This window comes from Rhipicephalus sanguineus, chromosome 11 (assembly GCF_013339695.2).
Source record: "Rhipicephalus sanguineus isolate Rsan-2018 chromosome 11, BIME_Rsan_1.4, whole genome shotgun sequence".
Taxonomy (NCBI): domain Eukaryota; kingdom Metazoa; phylum Arthropoda; class Arachnida; order Ixodida; family Ixodidae; genus Rhipicephalus; species Rhipicephalus sanguineus.
The window spans coordinates 122,441,626-122,462,795 of NC_051186.1; the positions used below are offsets into that span (position 1 = coordinate 122,441,626).

At 47.0% G+C, this 21,170-nt stretch overlaps 1 protein-coding gene across 1 annotated transcript; it reads right to left on the reverse strand.

Moving 5' to 3' along the window:
* Nucleotides 1–5,282: 5,282 nt before the first annotated feature.
* Nucleotides 5,283–20,876, reverse strand: LOC119373772 (uncharacterized). The gene is made up of 4 exons (XM_037643832.2): nucleotides 20,801–20,876; nucleotides 18,386–18,479; nucleotides 6,802–6,840; nucleotides 5,283–5,824 (listed from the first exon to the last, which is right to left on the reverse strand). Exons 1-4 carry the CDS (start codon nucleotides 20,849–20,851, stop codon nucleotides 5,484–5,486), a joined length of 525 nt encoding a protein of 174 aa, XP_037499760.1. The 5' UTR covers nucleotides 20,852–20,876; the 3' UTR covers nucleotides 5,283–5,483.
* Between the last annotated feature and the right edge of the window lie 294 nt (nucleotides 20,877–21,170).

Sequence of the window (21,170 nt, forward strand, 5' to 3'; positions counted from 1 at the left end):
AAGTGAAACAAAATTGGTCGTAGTTAATAAACATTCAAGCGATCATTTTCGCGCATCGCCGTTTAGCGCTACATTGCCGTGTATATACAAATATATAATAACAAATTCCCGAATGTATCGAAGTATCTTAAGATACAATTGGAATGTATCGTATCGGATACAATCGGCGTTGTGGTATCTTGCATCTGTATCTCAAATACTTCTTGCCTGAGTATCTTGTATCGTATCGCGATACAATTTCAAAGTATCTTTGCCCAGCCCTGCCTGGCACTAACTGGGTAGTGCAAAGAGAGCCGCCCGCAAGCGAATGTGCATAGGCCGCAATATAACCCTCCTCTTTCGTTAGTGTCGAGGCGCGGTTTCCTGAAAATCAAGGACCTGGAAAGCTTCTTCCGCCAATCCACGCTTCAGAAACAAAGGAAGCTGATCAAAGCGAACTGCGAGTACAATGCAAAATAAGTTTTAGTTATTCCCGCGCGCTGCAACTCGCAAGTACAAGCGAGCATCACACGACACCGAGTTCGAGGCAAGCCCTCCGACATCCGTTCTCTAGAGCCTAAATGCGTTAAAATCGGGTATATACGTATGCCACAGCGATAAAGTACCTACATACACGATCAATTTACCTAGCTATGCTTCTTACGATCAGTGGTACAAAACTCGGTTCATCAGGGGCGAACTCCGGCGATTTTCGCCTTTTCAGTTGAATTCTCCCTTAATTCATCTCTCGCTTCCTGTGCATTGGAGTGTTTATTACGCATCCTCAAATGGTCTCTTGATGGTCGTCTTCCGTATGTATGTACTGCAAATGGGGATACGTGCGCGTCCACTTTCGCGGGATACAATCAAAGGCAAAACCGTGGCCTCCGAGATAGCTACGGCAACCGCGGAGGACACGGGCGAAACGAACCTGAAGGGGGTCACGACCAACATTCTGCGATTTACTTGTATGACGCACGTGGTGTTAGCTAGTTAGAACCAGAACTCTAAGCCTTCAAAACGTACATACGTCCGCGATGCTGTGTTGTGACGACCAACTCGTCGCGGTGTGCGTATCACGCGTCTCCAGTCTGCCTCTAGCTGCTCACTTCGTGTTACACGACAAGCACCGCGGTCAGAGCCTCTGCTGAGCTTCATAGTCAAGGTTACCACGGTTTTGCATCAGGGCTACGCAAAACAACAGCAGAGCCACACATTCATGCCACTGGCTGTGGAGAACGCGGGTACTTCGCTTACCAACACGCTCGCAACGGCCCGTATCCAGCGCTCTCGCCTTTCTTCTTCGTACGACAACTATGGAAATCGGTAAACTGAACGTTGTTATTCAGTCTTTTACGTCCGTGGCAATTCACAACGCAACAGTGCGTCTTTTGCGGAGTTTCTTCGTAGCGTGCGGAGGGCTCTCGTCTGCTGCTGTTTTCGCTGTCATTCAGGCGAGTGATTCAGCAAGCACTTCACGACGGCTCGGTGGCGCGTCCGACTAGCGGAGAACAATTCACAGCTCTCGTTCTAAGTGCTAAATGCGCAAACACACGCGATATTAAGCTCAATCGTTGTTTCGCGCTCGCTAGTTGCACCTGGTCCCATAGCAAACTGTGCGAGAGAGTTGGTCTATGCACTACTCAATACTTCTCTGACAGGTGGCGCCACACATCTTGGAAACTCCAGAGTCTGACGTCTATTGCGCGACGTGACTGTGTCACGAACATAAAAACACGAGTTAATATGAAAATCATGACACGCATGTCATGTACAGCATGACTTACGTGCCACTGTCATGGGGCGCTGGCGGCCGTTTTGCTAGCTTGATGTACCCCTAAATTGGTATCTTCCGACGTGACTGTGTGACGAACATAAATAACACGAGTTAACATGAAAATCATGACACGCATGTCATGTACAGCATGACTTACGTGCCACGCTCATGGGGCGCTGGCGGCCGTTTCGCTAGCTTGATCTACCTCGAAATTGGTATTTTGCGACGTGACTGTGTGACGAACATAAAAACCCGCGTTAACATGGAAATCATGACACGCATGTCATGTACAGCATGACTTACGTGCCACGCTCATGGGGCGCTTGCGGCCGTTTTGCTAGCTTGATGTACCCCTAAATTGGTATTGCGCGACGTGACTTTGTGAGGAACATAAAAACACGAGTTAACATAAAATTCATGACACGCATGTCATGTACACCATGACTTACGTGCCACGCTCATTGTGCGCTGGCGGCCGTTTCGCTAGCTTGATATACACCAAAATTGGTATCTTGCGACGTGACTGTGTGACGAACATAAATAACACGAGTTAACATGAAAATAATGACACGCATGTCATGTACAGCATGACTTACATGCCACGCTCATGGTGCGCTGGCGACCGTTTCGCTAGCTTGATATACATCGAAATTGGTATCTTGCGACGTGGCTTTGTGGCGAACATAAATAACACGAGTTAACATGAAAGTCATGACTTACGTGCCACGCTCAAGGTACGCTGGCGGCCGTTTCGCTAGCTTGATATACCCCGAAGTTGGTATTGCGCGACGTTACTGTGCGACGAACATAAATAATAGGGGTTAACATGAAAACTATGACACGCATTTTGCTAAACGACATACAAGACGATGTATGCAGCTCTTTGCTGGCTGCTTCGCATTACATCGATTCCCACAATGCGTGGGATCTGCCGGCTTTTTTAACGCAGCAGTGCTCCATGGCTCGGGGTGATCTCTGCAGAAACGCCTTGACCCATTAGCAGTAATCAATCTGCCGCAAATACCCCCTCCCCCTGTTGTTGAGAAGCACAAGAAACTATATTAAACGATAGTAGAAGGGGACGTGGACTATTGTGGGTGGGGCCCCAAGTCCAGGGCCCCACTGGTTACGGCTGCTAGCCGGACATAACCCAAAGTGCCAACTGCACCTCCAGTTCTGAGCAGACGAGCTGTGCTTCAAACTGCTCAATACTAACTACAACTTTCTTGCCTAGAAATATATCTAGATCCGTAGGCTTTTTATTATGCCCCTATACACCAGAGCACGCCTGTCTCGCACCCAGGCTGCTGGCGAGCCGAGCGGATACTCTCGCACCCAGACGCCGGGCTGACCGGGGCTGCCAAGGCGCGCGCGGGGCTGCACCAAGTAAACAGGGCAAGCTGCAGTTCTGAGCCTTTAAAGAGCGAAAAAGTACCCGTTCACACCGCTTCAGCGTATATGAGCTCGTCTGGGCACTACTTCGTCGTCTTTGGATGCCAAAACAAGCTGTGCAACAAGAGGATATTAGCGTTGTCTGCGACGATTACGACGCGCCACGGAAATAGTGCCGGTGCGGTGTTTTCAGCTTCGCCGCGAGTGGATAACCGTAATTCAAGCAAAAAAACTAGGAGCCGAGTGAAAATGCGCGAGTAAGTACACTAACTGCGTGTATTCTGCAGTGTGATACCCACCTATTTCATTTTGCGAACCTAATTTGCGTGACACGCAGCTGGGTTGAACGCAGGCGTCAGCTTTGTGTGGGGGCGCACTTCATACCTTTGAGCGTTTCCTTTGACGAAAATCTAGTGCTAGGCAGTGCTTTCAAGCACAAGCAATCAGCATGCTTTGCCACTTTCAACGTAGTATTAAGCTTTAGTGCTTTTGATGGCATCCACGCCTTCGAGATTTCGCCTTCAAAAGGTAATAAATGGCACGGTGCTCCTCAACAGCTGGCCAGAATTTCGTGCTTTCATTTCAGTGTTTGATGTCCCCAAATTCATTTGGACACGAGGCATCCAGCTGCACATAATACATATATTGGCACGTAAGTAAACAGTACTCGCGCCAGTGTCCTTTACATCGCAGGCCTAGCTAACCGGCTTAACTAAGAGTGGCACAGTTTCGCTTGTAAAGCACCATCGTTACAAGAATAAAATAGCGCAGGTAGCTTCCAAAAGGGATCGCTGAACGATACTTCAGGTTATACTCTCTGATAGCACGCTTTTGTCAGCAAGATGCATTATTGTAAGAGCGCCCGTGAAACAAAAGTTACGTTCCGCGAAACTACCCGTAAAGCGTCCTCTAATTATTACGCGATGCATGCTGAAATGATGAGCTTTCACAAAACTTTGTGCACAACTTGTAATATGGGGCAACAAAACATCGTTTCACTCTTTCGCGAGCTGCACTGCAATTACGATTCACGCGTACTACAGCGAGAACGTTTTTTTTACAAATGTAACAGCGTACGTATCCTGACGAGGTTGCTTCCGCAGCCCACTCAGCACGTACTGCACACATTGTGGACTTGCATGAGGAAGATGTCCTTGGTGTTCCAATAAAATCAGCGAAAATGTCCAGGCTAGAAAAGACGCGAAACACGCTCTCCGACGGGCTGAGTTTCGGAAGTTTCACGTTTGCTTTGTGTAGCGTCTGCTGGCGTGGCAGCCCGCGCGTGTTGTTTCGTCGCGTGTGCGATAGATGGCGCGACGAGCGATGCAAATATGATGATGATGATGACACATCATCATCATCATCATATGGCGATGGGCATGGAATTCGCTGTGCTCTGGTCTATACGAAGCATGAAAAATATGGTCTGTCGCCGCACCACCGACAGGCGTCTGGGAACAGCGTCAGGTGAATTTTGTTTAATTTATATAAATATGGCCAGATATTATTCTGAATGTTACGCAGATCGATTGTACTATCGCAGTAAATTGTACCCCTGGTGTGTACGTCAGCGTGATCCTTACGCTTGCTACGGCTGCTTGGCAAGTTGGTATTCGGTGAAACTGGAGTTAGCATCACCTAGCACATGCTAACACATGTGCTATTTGCACGAGCGAGTAAACAAGCAAACACTCCACAGGAAAAACTCGTTAATTTAGTAGCCAAGATGCCACGCGTGCGATAAGACACTGAAATGTGCGTTATACAACACTCATGCACACTGCGCTGCAGTTTCTAGCGTAATTGAGAACACAAATGCAGTTCAAGCGTTACTGCGAAGCCCTTGAGCACGACATGCTGGCCACTTCAGCTCGGAACGTTTTACATGAAGACCATAGTTTTCTACCCATGACTGTCTCTTTGCGTAATGTAGCCTGCCGCGAGGAACTCGTCTGAAGACGACAGTAGACGTGTCTGAACCGTCTGTAAAAAATACTGCGCTGGCTGCCTTGTTGACAGAGTCAGCACTCGACTGCGAGCTATACGCGAAATAGAAGCGGCCTAGTGTGCGCGTTAAAAGATCAATGCACACACAATCACGTAGACACGCGATAAGGCAAACAATGTACGGAAATCTACGCTGTACTGGATAAAACAATTTGAAGCACTTGGATGGCGTGAGTCAACCTTCACTAGCTGGTTCATATAACGTCGTCACGGCCGTGGGTTGAGTTGGCTTGACAGTTCATGGCAGTAGTAGAGGAGCTAGCCCAGAGCATGGCACAGGGAATATTGGACGCGTGTCCAGAAGCCGCTCCATCACGTTATCCGAAAATCAGTCCAGAGACGAGGAAGACCTGCTGTACTTTGGCTCGTACACGTCAGGACCGTCGTTTAATGGACTTCGGCTCCTGGTAACCTTGAGTTCCGAATTAGGGTCGGAACTCGTTGAAGAGACGTGCTGGTCTTGTAGCGGCGCCTGGTCGTGCTGGTCTTGATGGCGGTCGAGTTGGTCCTGTAGGTCGGGCTTGTCCTGTGCGTCGCGGTGATCCTGCTTGTCCGGTTGGCACAGCAGCTGTTGATCCCTGGAGGTCGAGGCTACGTCCGAGGCAACCGTGGTGTTCGATGAGAAGGCCCTGGCTGCGGTGCTCGTCGAAGGCACCGTCTCGGTCGAAACTGCGTGCGATATAGAGACGGGAGGCAGAAGAACAACCGATGAACCGTTTGGCGTGAGTTGCGTAACGCGTAAAGTATATAGCCGGTTACAACCTAAACATAAATGTAAGATCTGCCTACAGCCATTGCTGTCCCACCCACAGATAATTTGCATAAATGCCGCATCCAATGGCAATCGACTATTTACATGGCGCCAAACAGTTCTAGCGTATTTGGTGACAGTGACTTTCCCACCCACGCACATGTTCCTGTCGCTAGTTCTCGGTCGAAAACTTGAACTTCCTGCCAAATTTCGGCAAAGGTTCCGACTTCACTGCGCAGTAAAACTTAACATTTTAACAACGGACAACGTACTTTCAATTCCTAGTATGCGTAGTAATTACATTAACGGCGAAAAAGTACTTATGGTTAGAATGAAAACCACTGAGCACGACAGTCTTGCACAGATGAATTACAGGCGCGCCGCGATTGCGGGGGCGGAGCTTGTGTTTATTATTAGGTTCTAACCGACTGTAGTAACCGACACAAGGCCTAATGCTCCAGTAACGCGCTGGTCATTTGAAGTCGTACAGAATAATCAGTGGTATACTCACCAATTCCGCGGTACATACTATTTTACTTAAATTTATATTGACAATACTGCAGACCACTACATGGTTCAAGCATCAGGCATCACAGAAGAGGTACAGAACACGATAAGGCAACGAAAACAGACAAATAACCAGGACAAATCAGCAGTCTTTCAAAACTACTACATCTCGCGAACAAAACCATTTCCACCAAATACACGCCCTGGTGATGTGCTCCGCGCATTTGCTTTTAAAATGTTAACTTGACGGCAGATCGAAGGCAGCAGAAATCAGTGGTATCACAGTGAAGTAAAGATAAAAACTGTAAATGACCGATGTAAACGAGCTCTCAACGTTTACGCTTACTTGCCGTGATGATAGGAAGCTTACATTTAAAAAAATTCTTACCGTTTTGTACGGTGTGCTGACTTGAAACGAGGCTTGGACCTGGAGAAAAATAACTGGTTCACGTTAACTGCACGACAAACTGAGGACTAAGAAAGAACAGACTACACAAACGCAAACTCTTAACCAATTCGTTTCAAGAACAATATAACACTCAGGTGCTTATCACAGGACCATCCTGGTGGTGGAACTGTAACCGAAAAGTCGCAGTTTCGTCGCAAGCGCGAAGCAATGAATCCGATTGCAACAAATTCGAATGTTATACGAACTCGTAAGGCTAGCAGCTCGCTCTTTTAGGAAACGCGGCCGCTGCACCGAGCGAGGTGACCTTCGTGCTGTCCATGACTTCAACGCAAGCTTTGCGATGAGAGCACAACATGTACAAAGGTATGAGCCGTCCGCTGCCCCTCTAGAGATGTGGCGAACGAGAACGTGGGCAACCACGCCCGGTCGGTCAAAGTACGCATTTACTGCCGAAGCCAGGCAGCTCCTCGCCCCCCCCCCCCCCCCCGCCACTCCCCTCCGGCTCCTGTTTACATGCTCCTTTCGCGAGACGAAAAAAAAAAGCCGGCTGTTTCCTGTCTCCTTCAGCAGCGATCGTCGGCAGCCATCGCGTGCTTGCACTCGCGCATAGAAACACGACGCGTGGGGCAATGTTATAGACTTGGACTTGATATGGTGCATTCAGACGACGGACTGAATCCGGATTCGTCGTGGACGCGGACGGCTAATCCGCGGATAATCCGCATGCAGGCGCATCCACACGACGGATGGTGTCCTAGGAGAGAACAGCCGGATTACTCTCGACCGCAGACTCTGCGCTCACCTGTGCCCGCTGTCAGCAGACCGCTTTGAGAGTATTCAACAACATGGAAGCCCATGATCGCGAAGCTCGCCGAGCTTTGTCGAGTATTGTCGAGGACTGTAATTTGTTTCGGTGAAATCGGTGTTGTTGGCGAAATGGCTGAATGAAAAGAAGAATCTGCTTTACAGAGAGCTGCTGGAGACTGACCTCGCTGCTGTCACGCGTGGGGCCCCGCACACGAAGGGAGGATACAGTGATGCCCCGATATGCCACCATAGCCCCCATATCGGCAGTATTTTTTTTTCTTTTGCGGACAACAGGTACCGACAGTGCACATTGCACTGCTGCACATTATGTTTCCTTCTCTCGGTTCGCATATTGACCTTAATATCAGTGTTCAAACATGGGCCCTGTTCTGACGCAACCGCTTTCGGCAACAGCGCCACTTTGCCTGCCGAAGAATCCTGCGTGTGCAATGCGTGTGCAATTAAAGCGACAACTTAACCGCTACTCTTCAACCTGCGAATCAGCGCGCATTAAAAGAGATATATATCTCAAAGGTGATCGCCTTAGCATACGGCCGCAGAAATAAACCGTACACGCGCCAGCAGAGCTGAAATCAACTGCGAGGACAGCCGTAGGGCTCGAGCAGACGAAAAGTGTACTGGTTGCCAGCCTATTTGTCAGCTAAATCTGCGGTGTTCCGCCGCCAGAATCCCGATGTGAAAAACAGGTTGGGGTCATCCGTCCGCGAGCCACGCGGACGAGTCGCGGACGAGGGGAATCGCTGATGCGAGGTCACGTGACGCGCCGTCCGTCCCGCCACATCCGGATTCGGTCCGCCGTCTGAATGCACCAATACGGAACATCACGGTGGCAAAAAAAATCATCACGTGATGACGTCACAGATGCAAAAATTTGTGACGTCACATTATGACGTCATCACATGGTATCATAGCTTGATCAAAGGTGGACCGATCGCGGAGGCAGTGCGAAACCACGTGAGGTGCCTGCAATCCTGGAGGCAGTACAAGACCACGTTAGGTGCAGAAAGCTTTCGGTAAGTGGCGGGGCAGGATCAGTACATCGACTGAGAAGGAAAAGAAGATGGATTTCGCCTTCCAGTCGTCTTAGGTGAGTGCATAAGGGACCCTGTGAGTTTTGTTTATATGACATGTGATGGAGGGCTGGCTGAGACAAGCGTCGACCCGTCGACCATGTTTCTGCCTCTATGAATTATCTGTTAGTTTTATTGTGATATCAATTATGTGGAATTTTTGTCGTCGCTGTCACTGTGAAGTTCAGTATAAAGTAAGGTTCTGTATAAAATACATATGACGCCCAGCGTCGTATGTTTTATGCGCGAGTGAAACCAGGCGAGAGCAGCCGACGATCGTGGCTCAATGGGAGAGGAAACACGACGAGAATCTTCCGTTGTGCGGAATGCCCATGGGGATCTCGGAGGGTGGATTCTGCAGGAACGTGGATTCTGCAGGAACTTTGTACTTTGAACGGTCAGGCGCGGTCGCGCGCGCCAGATCATGACAAGGATTAGCACACGGCTCACACCTTTGTTCTTACTGTGTTCTCATCGCTTAGTTAAGCGTTGAAGCGATAGATAGAACGAAGGTCTGTTCGATCGCTCGGCCGCGTTTCCTTACGCCAGTGTTTTGTTGTGTCACGAAAGGCCGGATGTTTATGCAAGGCTTAGTTCGTATAAATTCACTGCTTCGCCCTTGAGACGAAACTGACTTTCTTCCATGTCAGTCGAAATGATGCGCGTGTTCGTTAGCGAAGGGGTACAGATGCAAGAACTATACATAATAAACATAGGCGTGCGCAGGGTTCCCCATTAGGGGGGGGGGGCAAAGGTTCATCGTAGCGCCCCCCCCCCCCCACCCTACTAAGTCAATGTTACGAGAACGGAAATCTGGGCGAGTTTGTAAGAACTCATCGTAGAGCATGTAGCGCGAAAATTACGGGGACACAAGGAAGCAACATAAACACGAGACGAGCGCTAACTTCAAACTGAAATGTATTCTCAGAATCCACGCCTATTTACAAACCAGCAGAGATCAAAACAGCACATCGTCACCCAAGAACGTACATCGTAATCCACAATGAATAGTATGACAACATCTTGATCTGCTCTTACACAAAAATGATACAAGCAAAAAATATATAACGGAGCCAAGATAAGCTAAAAATTGAACGCGAGCGATTCAAGTACACGTGCTCAAACTAGAGACTTTTTATCGCGCGGAAAGCGTAGGTGCCAGGTTAGTTGTAAGGAACGCTAACTCACAAGGGTGTAGGCTCAAGGAAGGCTGGCTGACACAATCGAGATCGTTCTTTTGAATCAAAAACGCTTCCACGATCTCTCTGGACACCTTATTACGGTTTCGGTACACCACTGTTGTGTCAGTTAAAAGCCGCCGGCAGCCGCACTGCCGACAATGCATCGCGAGATGCGAGTATGGTGAACCTTTGAGAGAGCTGAAATGCTCTCTGAGCCTAATGTTCAAACACCTGCCCGTCTGGCCAATGTATTTACGTCCGCATGAAAAAGGAATGCAATAAACAACATTGCAGGTGCAAGAAACAAAACGCATACCGTGCTTAATGGTACAACTAGCCTTTTTGGGGTCCTCCTTACTGCACATGCGCCTCTGCAATCTTGGACAAATGGCACCCACCTTGTTTTTTGCGGTGAAAACAATGTCAACATCATGACGCGACGCCACCTTTTTCACGCGATGAGATAGCCCGTGGATGTATGGTATGACCGCGAAATGTTTTTTGCCTAACGTACGTGCCTTTGGTGCACGCACTGCTCCTGCTTTTACGACCTTTAAACATTTGAAGCTGGTTTTTGATTCAAAAGAACGATCTCGATTGTGTCAGCCAGCCTTCCTTGAGCCTACACCCTTGTGAGTTAGCGTTCCTTACAACTAACCTGGCACCTACGCTTTCCGCGCGATAAAAAGTCTCTAGTTTGAGCACGTGTACTTGAATCGCTCGCGTTCAATTTTTAGCTTATCTTGGCTCCGTTATATATTTTTTGCTTGTATCATTTTTGTGTAAGAGCAGATCAAGATGTTGTCATACTATTCATTGTGGATTACGATGTACGTTCTTGGGTGACGATGTGCTGTTTTGATCTCTGCTGGTTTGTAAATAGGCGTGGATTCTGAGAATACATTTCAGTTTGAAGTTAGCGCTCGTCTCGTGTTTATGTTGCTTCCTTGTGTCCCCGTAATTTTCGCGCTACATGCTCTACGATGTAAGTCAATGTATGGGGCAGATTTTGCACCCCCCCCCTCTTAGGTGACTAGAAGGGTCAATGTACGGGGCAGATTTTGCGGCCCCCTCTTAGGTGATTAGGGGGGCGGCCGCCCCCCCCTGCCCCCCCCCCCCCCTGTGCGCACGCCTATGATAATAAACCAAATGGGTGCTTGACGATTTGCAGACAGCCAACTCGTGCTCAGATATGTGTCAATACAGCGACCCCTTTGGTAGACGTATATGTGCGGCAACTTAATGGCACTCGGTAGACCGCAGCAGTCTTGCGCGGCCTGTAGCAGTTTTTGTGTCTTATCAGTCAACCGACGATAGTATGCGTACCGAAGTATTCGCATTATACCGTATTTGCGGGAGCAATTCGGAGTTCTGTTCTTTCTCGATGTCTACGTGCTGCAATCGGTACCAAGTCGCCCAGATGTAAGTACTTTTCAAAAAATAAATACGCATGACGGCTTCAAATGAGCTTCATTCGAGTAGCTTTCTTCCCTTGCGTGATATGAGGCAAAGAAGAAATATTGCTGTTTAGCATTCGTCATTTCAAGAAAGTCGCCATGCTTGTAAGGATTTTACATATGTGGTACTCAGTGCTGGGCAGTATCGAAGATACATGTATCTTCGATACTATCTTAGATACTCTTTGGGTATCTTGTATCTGTATCGCGATACGTCTCGAAAAACAAGTATCTGTATGTGTATTTCCGATACATTGAAGAATGTATCGTGTATCTTAAGATACAAGATACTGCGATCGCCCCACCACCGTGCGAAGCAACAAACGTTGGCTGAGCTCGAGCTTCTCGAGCTGATACTGCTGCCACTAAGTCACCGGAACAAAACTAAAGGCAGTGACATTATTTTATCTCCTCGCAAGAGTTTTCCAACGAGGATAGGCGATAAGCTCTGAGCGTTCCTATAAACTGGCTGAGCAGAGTTACGAGGTGGCGCTCGCGTCGTCTCGACAGACAAGCGCGCGAACGTCTGCGCCCAGCCGAATTTTTCTTCAATTGTTTTTTTTTAGTTTTGTCAGTGCCATGACACTTGCCACTTTGCCACTCTCCTGTACCGCATACTACAATGCGTGCGGTGCCTTTCGCACGCATGCTGATGTCGCTGTGGAGTCATTATCGAAGTTCCTCTTGTGTGGTGCTTCGTTACGAAGTCTGAAGCATGCAAGAATGGCGGGCTGCTTTGCGTCTCATGGCTTTCACACATCGGCGATTTGAAGGATCTCGTGGATGTAAGTTTGCATTACATGCGACGAGATTGACTTACAGGCAAATAAGATTCTAACAGTTACAGCACTAACAGTGCCGATGCTGGATTTAACAGAACAAGCATTCACCTAACAGGCGTTATCTTGGCGTACGTCTGTTTTCATTTTATTGAGAGTTCTTAAAATCATGATTTGATTGTTAGCAGACGTTCTTTCTTAGCTGTCCATCCCATACATTACCTATGTTTCTATATTTTTTTCGGCCGGTCTGCTTACTGCAATATGCCTTTAACGTGCTGCTAAGGTAAGCTCTATGCTTTATTCCTAGTTTTAACTGTCTGCGTCATTTCTGCTGGGTGATTCCACGGAAGATCGAACAAACGATGGCTGGTCGACCTCTTAAATTTATTTCAAAATTTTATATATTATTGCCTGATGATTGGAAAGAAGAGATCCGCAATTTGTTTTGCCGCCAAAATTTATTTTCGAAGCACAGGAAATCAATAATGACGAAGAGGTGGAGTGGAGTGCTCATCCGCTCTGCTGTTTTGGCCAACTTTCGTTATGAATTGCACAAAATATATTAAAGTTAAGTAGCTGAAATTTCTTTAACTAAATAGGTGCATGTTTTTGCTTCTGCTCAGGTATTTTTAGTTTTTGTGGGTAGCGTAAATGTTTTTATAAAAAGCCTCAAAATTGGCCCAGGAAACGTTATTTTCTTTACTTTGAAGGTCTTTATCACAAAAAAGCCTTGTAGCAGAGCGACAAAAAACCCGCATTACGTTTTTCACATACTTATCTACCAGACTGCCGAATCTTATATTTATATACTTTTTCAGTAAAGAGATACGATCGGGCTAAGTTCAAGAAAACACCGAACAATGGAAAGTTCTGACAATTAAAAAAACCCATTTTTTATATTTCTTAAACTTTGTCCACTTATTCTCCTCCACATCAGCTTTCACAATCATTGAAAACATATTGCATAATTTTGTTGCACTAATAGTTACGGCCCCTCCAATGAGAGACTTAGGCAAGGATTTGCAATTCCGACTTCTTGCCCACCAAGTGTATACAATGCAGGCAGGATTGAATTTCTTTTTACTAAAAGGCTAGCAGTACTGAAAAAGGTGTCGGCGGCACTGAAAACGTTAATCTCGAAATTATTTGGTCACTGAAACGGTCACGAGCGCGGGGCTACCAAGCAGGCGTGCGCGCACCCGAGATGCTCATTGTAAGAGACGGCGCAGTGAGAGCTCGTTTTCGCGTTCTCCGAGTTTCCGACCGACTGCTCACCCTAGGTTGCGGTGGTCGTAACTCGATGCCCGTGTGCTTACATTTAAGTTTTATAATACCACGTGGTCGAAATTTCCGGAGTCCTCCACTGTGGCGTATATCATTATCATATTGTGGTTCTGTGCGACGTTAAACTCAACAATTATTAGCTCTAGGGAGTTCCGCCTGTATCGTGTTCCCATACTTATTCCCCGAATTTGATAGAGAACCGCTTTTCTGGTTTACTTAGTTATATTTGTTTTTCTTTCTTTGTCTTCTCTAAATATTTTTACTTTAGTAATCGCCAGGTAATCGGAGCTTAATTGGCGATATAGTGTGAATAGCGACGGTGTCCTGCGGCATTTCATGAAACTTTGAAACACGTCTGACACGTTTTCTGGGCTGCAGATGTTCTCTCATAAAAGAAAAATTCTTAGAAGATCGCGCATTACTGAGTACGTCGCTAACGAACGCTTTACACCAGCAAATAAGTAGAATATAAAAGTAATTGCAGTTTTATGTCCTCTGCGTAAACAAGATGGATAGCAAAGAATGTCGCTACCAGCGTTCTCGCTGATGCACACCTGTCCGGTGATCGGGTATTGCGAAAACCATGATATGTTTACGGGCAAGGTAGAACTTAACAACGGCATTTGCACCATTGTGCGGAGCCATCTTATTGAAGATGGCAGTCCGCTAGCTGGTCGGCAAGCAGAGCATCGACTCCACTCAATTACAAAAGCGGCAAGCAAAACCGTTATCAGCCAAGTGTACAAAGAGCTGTCATGGTAAGCAGCTAGATCAAACCGAATAAGTTGTTTTGGAACAAAAGTAATATAGCTTCAGCAAGAAATACAAAACTTTGGAGATACTAACAGACATTTCATTCAAATGAAACAAAATTGGTCGCAGTTAATAAACATTCAAGCGAACATTTTTGTTCATGGACGTTTAGTGCTGCATTACCGTTAATACCGATATATGATAAAAGATTTTCGAATGTATCTAAGTATCTTTAGATACAGTTGGAATGTATCGTATCGGATACAATCGGCGTTGTGGTATCTTGTATCTGTATCTCAAATACTTATTGCCTGAGTATCTTGTATCGTATCGCGATACAATTTCAAAGTATCTTTGCCCAGCCCTGGTGGTACTCTAATTAGTTGAGCTATACGTCTTCTCTATTGGAAGCAAATGATGCTGGCCTGTATGCCAACAGGCACCTGCTGTGCCTTGCATCCTGCTAATGTCCAATGTATTCTTTTTTATCTGCCTGCCCGCCTCGTTAATTACACTGATTAAATTTTAAAGAATTTGAATACGCCTACAAAAGATCAGTGCACCCAGAAATTAGGAATAGTGTGGGAGCTCTGAAGAAAATAATTTAACGTCATCTATGCCTACTTCTTCTATTAGTAGTATCTTTTACCATTCTTCCAATATTTGAAAAGATGTAGTAGGTGAGATATTTATAATTAAACAAGCCACACGTTCGGCAAAGTCATTGTGGGGAAGTTGCTATTACTTGATTTTTTATTGACACAAGCAACGAGTGACACTCTTCCAAGCACTTCCAATCGAGCAGTTACTTCCGGTTTTCCGAATATTCAGAAGATGTGTTTTAAAAAAATGTTGCAGTGGCTTAGCTCGGCTATGCCAGGATAACGTAGTGTTAGCAAAGGTACAGCTGATTGTTCTTAGCTTTCCTGATTGTCTAGGATTAGCTTGATTATCATGCTTACTGCTGCTCCAATGACACACACATGGTATACATATGTGGCACATGTATATTTATTTTGCCAGGCAACTACTTCGGGATCCGATGAGTTAAGCTTCTCTGCTCTTCTGCGCCGTTGAGAAGCATTTGCGCTCTTCTTCTCCATGGCTAAACCACACTGGCAAACGCCAGTCATAGGCGCTATCAAGCTGCTCCAGCGCATTGTTAGACGGCGACTGCACAGCGAAGGCGAATAGCTGCGCGCGCGCCGGCGCCAGTACGTCTACCTCCGCTACGACGTCACTCCTCTGGAAAGCGCAGACCGGCGGCAGCGAGTCGCACGCGGCAGTGGCGGAGTGCGCAGGAGGTGCCGGCTCCGATGCCCCAGCTGTGTGACATCACTGATTCTCGCGCATGCGCAGCATGGCTCTTGAGGAGCCACGCGAAACTGGCTCGGCTAGGCCAGTGTAGCTAACGCTACAAAATCAAACAGGTACGAAATCGATAGTTCTGGTTCAAGTTAAGAGTTATATTGGATACATATGATCTCGAAACATAAGTTTACTAAAAGGGACACTAAAGAGCAAAACGATTTTTCTCATATTAGTAAAGCACTTTTTCACGATGCCAAAAACACCACGGTTGCTGCAAGAAGACGCTTAGTAAGCGAGAAAACGCTTAAAAACAAAATGTAGGTGGCGACGCCACCTAGAAGTTTCCGCACCATTCGCCGTGACGTCATATGTTTTGACGGCTCCTACAAGGGACTACGTAGTTCCAAATCGGTAAAAATGAAGTACATTGGACTTTGAGGGGGCCACAGACTTAACATGCCAAGTTTGGGTTAATTTTGTTGAGCCAATGGCGCCAATATACGATAAGTACACATTGAAATCGGTGACGTCACGCGAGAAGATTTCGGCGCGAAATTTCAAAATGAAACTTTGAACTTGGTTTATTCCTCTATTAATAAACCTATGATGGCGAAATTAACTACATTAGAGTTCTCGGAGCACAATTTATCGATCTAAACCGATTCATTGTTTCTCTTTAGTGCCCCTTTAAGATAAGAGCCAATAGCTGTTAGGATATCTAATGAAAATTGAATGAGTTATTTGAAAGAGCAGAAGTTTTATTGCGATAACAATTATATGGACAGTCTCGGCTGGATTTTGCCGTCGCCGTCGCCGCCGTCATGTACCGTATATGTATAAGTATGTATATATATATAAAAGCCCCAAAGAAAAATAAATCAGAAAAATGCTTCCGAAGCGCGGAATCGAACCAGGGACCCCTTGCTCCGCAGCGAGCGGCGCTATCCACTACGCCACGAAACGCAGATCCTCCTCGTAGCTAACGGCGAGCGTTATATACGCACCCTTTAGCGCTGGACGAACTCGGAGACAGCAGGCGATAATAAACGTTTCTTCATTACCAGCGAGGTGGCACTAGGAGCCCGACGGGCGCATTTAAAAGTCGTCGGCGAGCTCGCTCGCTTCTTTATTTGCGCATGGGAGAAGCTTGCGCTTCCGCTGTCTGCTCGCGCGGTTTTCTCGTGGTGAGGGGAAGAGGGATGTTTCACGCTTTCCCCGTGATGTCCGCGCTCATGTTACGGAGCGTACGAAAGTCACTCGATCTCACGGGACGCCGCTAAACGAACAAACAGAAGATGAGCGCGAACTATCAAGTGTCACAGCTCGACACTTGAAGCACGCTAGTTTCCTTCGCTGCTTCGGCCGCCTTTGCAACAGAAGCGATGTTCAAACTGAGAGTATCCATTGGCGAGCCTCACTTCGTATAGCATTAGTTCCTTGCTATCGCATTCATTGCTTCGCTCTTGCGGCGAAACTGTGACTTTTTTTACTGTGTCGGCAGCTGGGATCATTGCGGCACCTGGCGGAGCAGATATCAACCACGAGCTTCTTTCTACGTAGCCTCTGAGATCCACTTCGACAGCGCGCGATACAAGCGTAACCCAAGGAATACACCGGGGCACACGAACGCCGACGTGTGAGTGATACTAACAGATACCTAAGTTCAGGATTAGGGTGGCGTCCATATTCTTTTTTTCTTAATTCAAGAGCTCAGTTCGGATGCATGGAAATAAATGTGTCGCATTTATTATGCTAGAACTGTTTCATCGGTACATGCTCCACTTTGTGATTACGGAGGAATCATTTCTAACTAAACTGGCTTGACAACCGTGCGTACGCCGGAAACACCATCGAACATGTGGAAAGCACAGTTGGTAACTTCGATCTACTTCACACGCTCACCGTTTGCTTTACTTGTTCTGTATTTACTAGCCAGTCGTCATATCTATAGTTTGAGGATGAGGTCGCTTTTCATGCGATCTATCCCTCCGGTATTTTACATTTCATATTTTTCTCTCCCCCCCCCCTCCTGCCCTTTGTTTCTGCATTGCTGCCTCCAATAGATAAAAACGTTAACTACACGAACGCGGCGCTGCTTCGCATTCGGATGCTGCGCGCATTAGTCGCGTGAAAAATGTAGAACGCAGCTGAGTTGCAGTCACCAAAAACTCAACGTTGTGCTGAGCATACGAGGCGAGGGCGTTAAAGCTTTCCTCACCATCACGTTCGAAACGCACGCTCTTTCTGTGAACAAAAAAAAAAAAACAGAAAAACTTAGAGGCACTTCATTCTACTTACGTGCATAGATCGCGAGATCACGGCGCGTCTGGGCGTGTCTGCTATATCGACGTTCATACTATTTCGACGCCCACTTCAAGTGACTCGCATAACCAATGCCGATGTTCAGCCTTGTTGGTGTGACATAGTAACTGCTAAGCGCTTGTAAGGACAAGGCCAACAGGAAGTGTGCTTCCTTTTGTCCTTATCCTTTGAAGCGCGTTTGAAGTTACACTGTCACATAACTTCACTTGGTCATCCGAGCTTGCGCTTCAGATTCTCATTTGGCAACGAGGCTATGTCATGTGACGTGATCACTTGGTCATGGGCTCTAATTGGTAAGGTGAATTTTCTGAGGAGCAGGCATTATCCGTGGGTCAAGTCAATTTTAGAATTGACTGCTCTAATTGGGCGAGGTCAATTTTCTGGGGAGTAGGAATTATCCGTGGGTCAAGTCAATTTTAGAACTGGGCACCCAAGGCAGCGTGATGTCATCGCTTGGTCAGGTGAGTTTTCTCGCCAGCGGATGTTAACGACCGTGCTCGCAGGGCACTCGCCGGATTTTTCGCTTATGGGGCGTTAACGATGTCGCATTAAAGATGTACTACTGGTTCGCGTACCCTGTCTCGTGATGCTCAGGTTGTTGTTGACCGACTCGTCCGAAGTGTCCTCGAAGAGATCCGTGAACAGGAAGAGCGGGTCTTCAGATGCGTCCTGTAAGGATAATAGCAAAACAACCGAGCGTGAAATGCCGAACAGATGTTCTTGAAAGATCCAGTGGTTGCAGCCTTACTAGTACGCATGTATAAGCATATTTTCTCGTGCATAACCTGCACAAAAAATAAAAATGTTTGGAGCTAAAGAAAAAATAACAAAAAAACTCATATTCCGGTTTGCATAGGTGGCTTCACAACATAGCTTCACAGCGAGGCAAGGAAGCTAGCTTCGCGCAAATACGCGCGGATCGTTTTTAGGAAAATTTCAGCGGATCGTTATACGTGTGAAAAAACGGATATGGCGAAAATATTACTTGTAACGCCGGATTATGAAAGTGGCTCCATATAACAACCAGCATGTGTCGAGCGTATATTGCGACACCATTTTCGTGTTTTAGCGCGTACTGCGATGCAGTTATCTGCAACACCCACGTAGAGAAAATTCGATAATTATCTAAACTGACATAAAATTATTTGTTCCGCGAAGTAAATGTTCGAATCTGCCTGATGATCCAGCCAGTATTTTGCTACCAGCTTACGCAAGTCGGCAGGCCTAACCATGCAAAAACAAGGAAAAATGAGACTGCCATGGGGTCTCCACGGCAATAGATGACAAACGCATCCGCCATCGTCATATAATAATAATATCTGGAGTTTAACGTCCCAAAACCACCATATGATTATGAGAGACGCCGTAGTGGAGGGCTCCGGAAATTTCGACCACCTGGGGTTCTTTAACGTGCACCTAAATATAGTGCACGGTCCTCGAACATTTTCGCCTCCATCGAAAATGCAGCCGCCGCGGCCCATCGTCATATTTACCAAGCACCTTTGCCATCGGTAGCACGAAAAAGTTGCACAGATGCCGCCTTGAGCTGCGGTTTGTTCAGATGTATACCACAATTCGAGAGCAAGTGAGGAGGTTATGAGACTTCTTAATTTTACGGAGACAGATACCTTAAATTTACAGAATCACTATCTTTGGCATCGCCCCAAGAACTTAGGAACGGCGCTGCAGACTGCGCTGATACGGTATCCTAATGTCACGACTGAAGATATATCTGAGTGCTGGGAGTATACATTTGGAAGGCACATGTGATATCTAGCCTCGTTGTGTACGTGCAAGTAGACGTCAGCATGCTTTGTAATGACATTAAAGGGACACTAAAGTGAAACAATGAAAGGGTTTAGATTGATAAACTTTGCTGTCGTTAATTTCACCATCATAAGTTTATTAATAGAGGAGAAAATCAAGGTAAAAGTTCATTTTTTTAAATCTCGCGCGGAAATGCGCGCGCGTGACGTCACGGATTTCAAGCTGTATTCGTCGTATTTTGGCGACAGTGGCTGAACGAAATTTCCTGAAACTTGGTATGGTAAGTCTATGGCCGCCTCAGAGGTCAATGTACTTCATTTTCCCCGATTAGAAACAACGTAGGTCACGGTAGACGCCTTAAAATCTTTGACGTCGCGGCGTTTGGTGCAGGAATTTCAAGGTGGCGTCGCCACACGCACTTTCTTTTTTGCGCGTTTTTTTTTTCGCTTAACAAGCGTCCTCTGGCGTCAAGCGTGGTGATCTTGGAACTGTGAGAGTAATTTACTGATATGATCGAAAAATTGTTTTTCTCTTTACTGTCCCTTTAAATGGGTACTGGCACCTTTTTTCGAAGGCGGGTTTACTCCGCCATACAAATCTCCTGTATGCAGAGACGGCTCTGAGCAAGTGTGAAGCTCAGCGAATGCCGATAAGGTATTTTATATTGATATTAAAAACAATTTTTCCGTGGCGCACCTACCGACATCGACACTAGCTTGACGTCACGCTGCAGTACCGATTCTGATGACTTCACGCTGCAGTCTGGCTAGTTGCGTTGACGTTATAGGCACCAAAACTTCCAAGATGGCCGCTTGTGCGTCACCAAAACATTAGAAATGGTCGCTTGTGCGTCACCAACAGAGCCACGGTGCGGAGCGGCCGTAGAAAACGTCACTATACATTGTGCGAGCACGTGACGAGAAACTCATACCGTGTTGTGACGTCAGGGTACAGTACGAACCGAAACTAGTTTTTAAAAACATACTGTAATTACTTTTTCAGGATGCACTCGCGCTTAGCACTACCTTTTCTAGGCTTTTGAAGGCTTGACCTTTCATTTGACGCAACAAAACGACAACTGAAAAATTTCCTGTCAGTACCCCTTTAAGGTCTGCCGAGATACTTTGCCAATGATTAGTATATTGCACTAGAAGCCCAAATTCAACGCGATCAGCCTGACAGTGCGCTAGAGTACTTCCACGACGTTCCACCAGATCGTATACCGGGAACGACGTGTTGGATCGCTGAGGCTGGCCGAACGTGAAGACGGGCATCGTGGCCGGAATTGGAGGAGGCAGAGCTAGGCGCGGCGGCGGCACGGGCGGCGAGACGGTCGATGCCAGAGCGATGACCGGGTGCTGCTCCTGTTGCTCCTGCTGCATCTTCCCTCAGCTGCCGTCGGGGACCCAAGATCGCGTCCAGCGAAGCCGACGACGTGGACGGCGTCATCATGTCGGCCAGCAGGCTCGACGGCCTGGCGCAGAAGGGCACAGCGGCCACGGTTCCTGGAAAGCACGAAACGCGATATAAGTATCTGTAGTAACCGGAAAATATCAGTCATCGATTCCTAGGCTAACAACCTGCGAGAAACCG

Bases quoted from the DNA above. Each gene is read 5' to 3' on its own strand.
- LOC119373772 (XM_037643832.2), bottom strand. From the start codon at position 20,851: ATGCCCGTCTTCACGTTCGGCCAGCCTCAGCGATCCAACACGTCGTTC. The intron at 18,480-20,800 runs GTATACGATCTG...TTATCCTTACAG, and splicing joins GATCCAACACGTCGTTCCCG to GACGCATCTGAAGACCCGCT. The intron at 6,841-18,385 runs GTACGCGAACCA...ATTTTTCTCCAG, and splicing joins CCTGAGCATCACGAGACAGG to GTCCAAGCCTCGTTTCAAGT.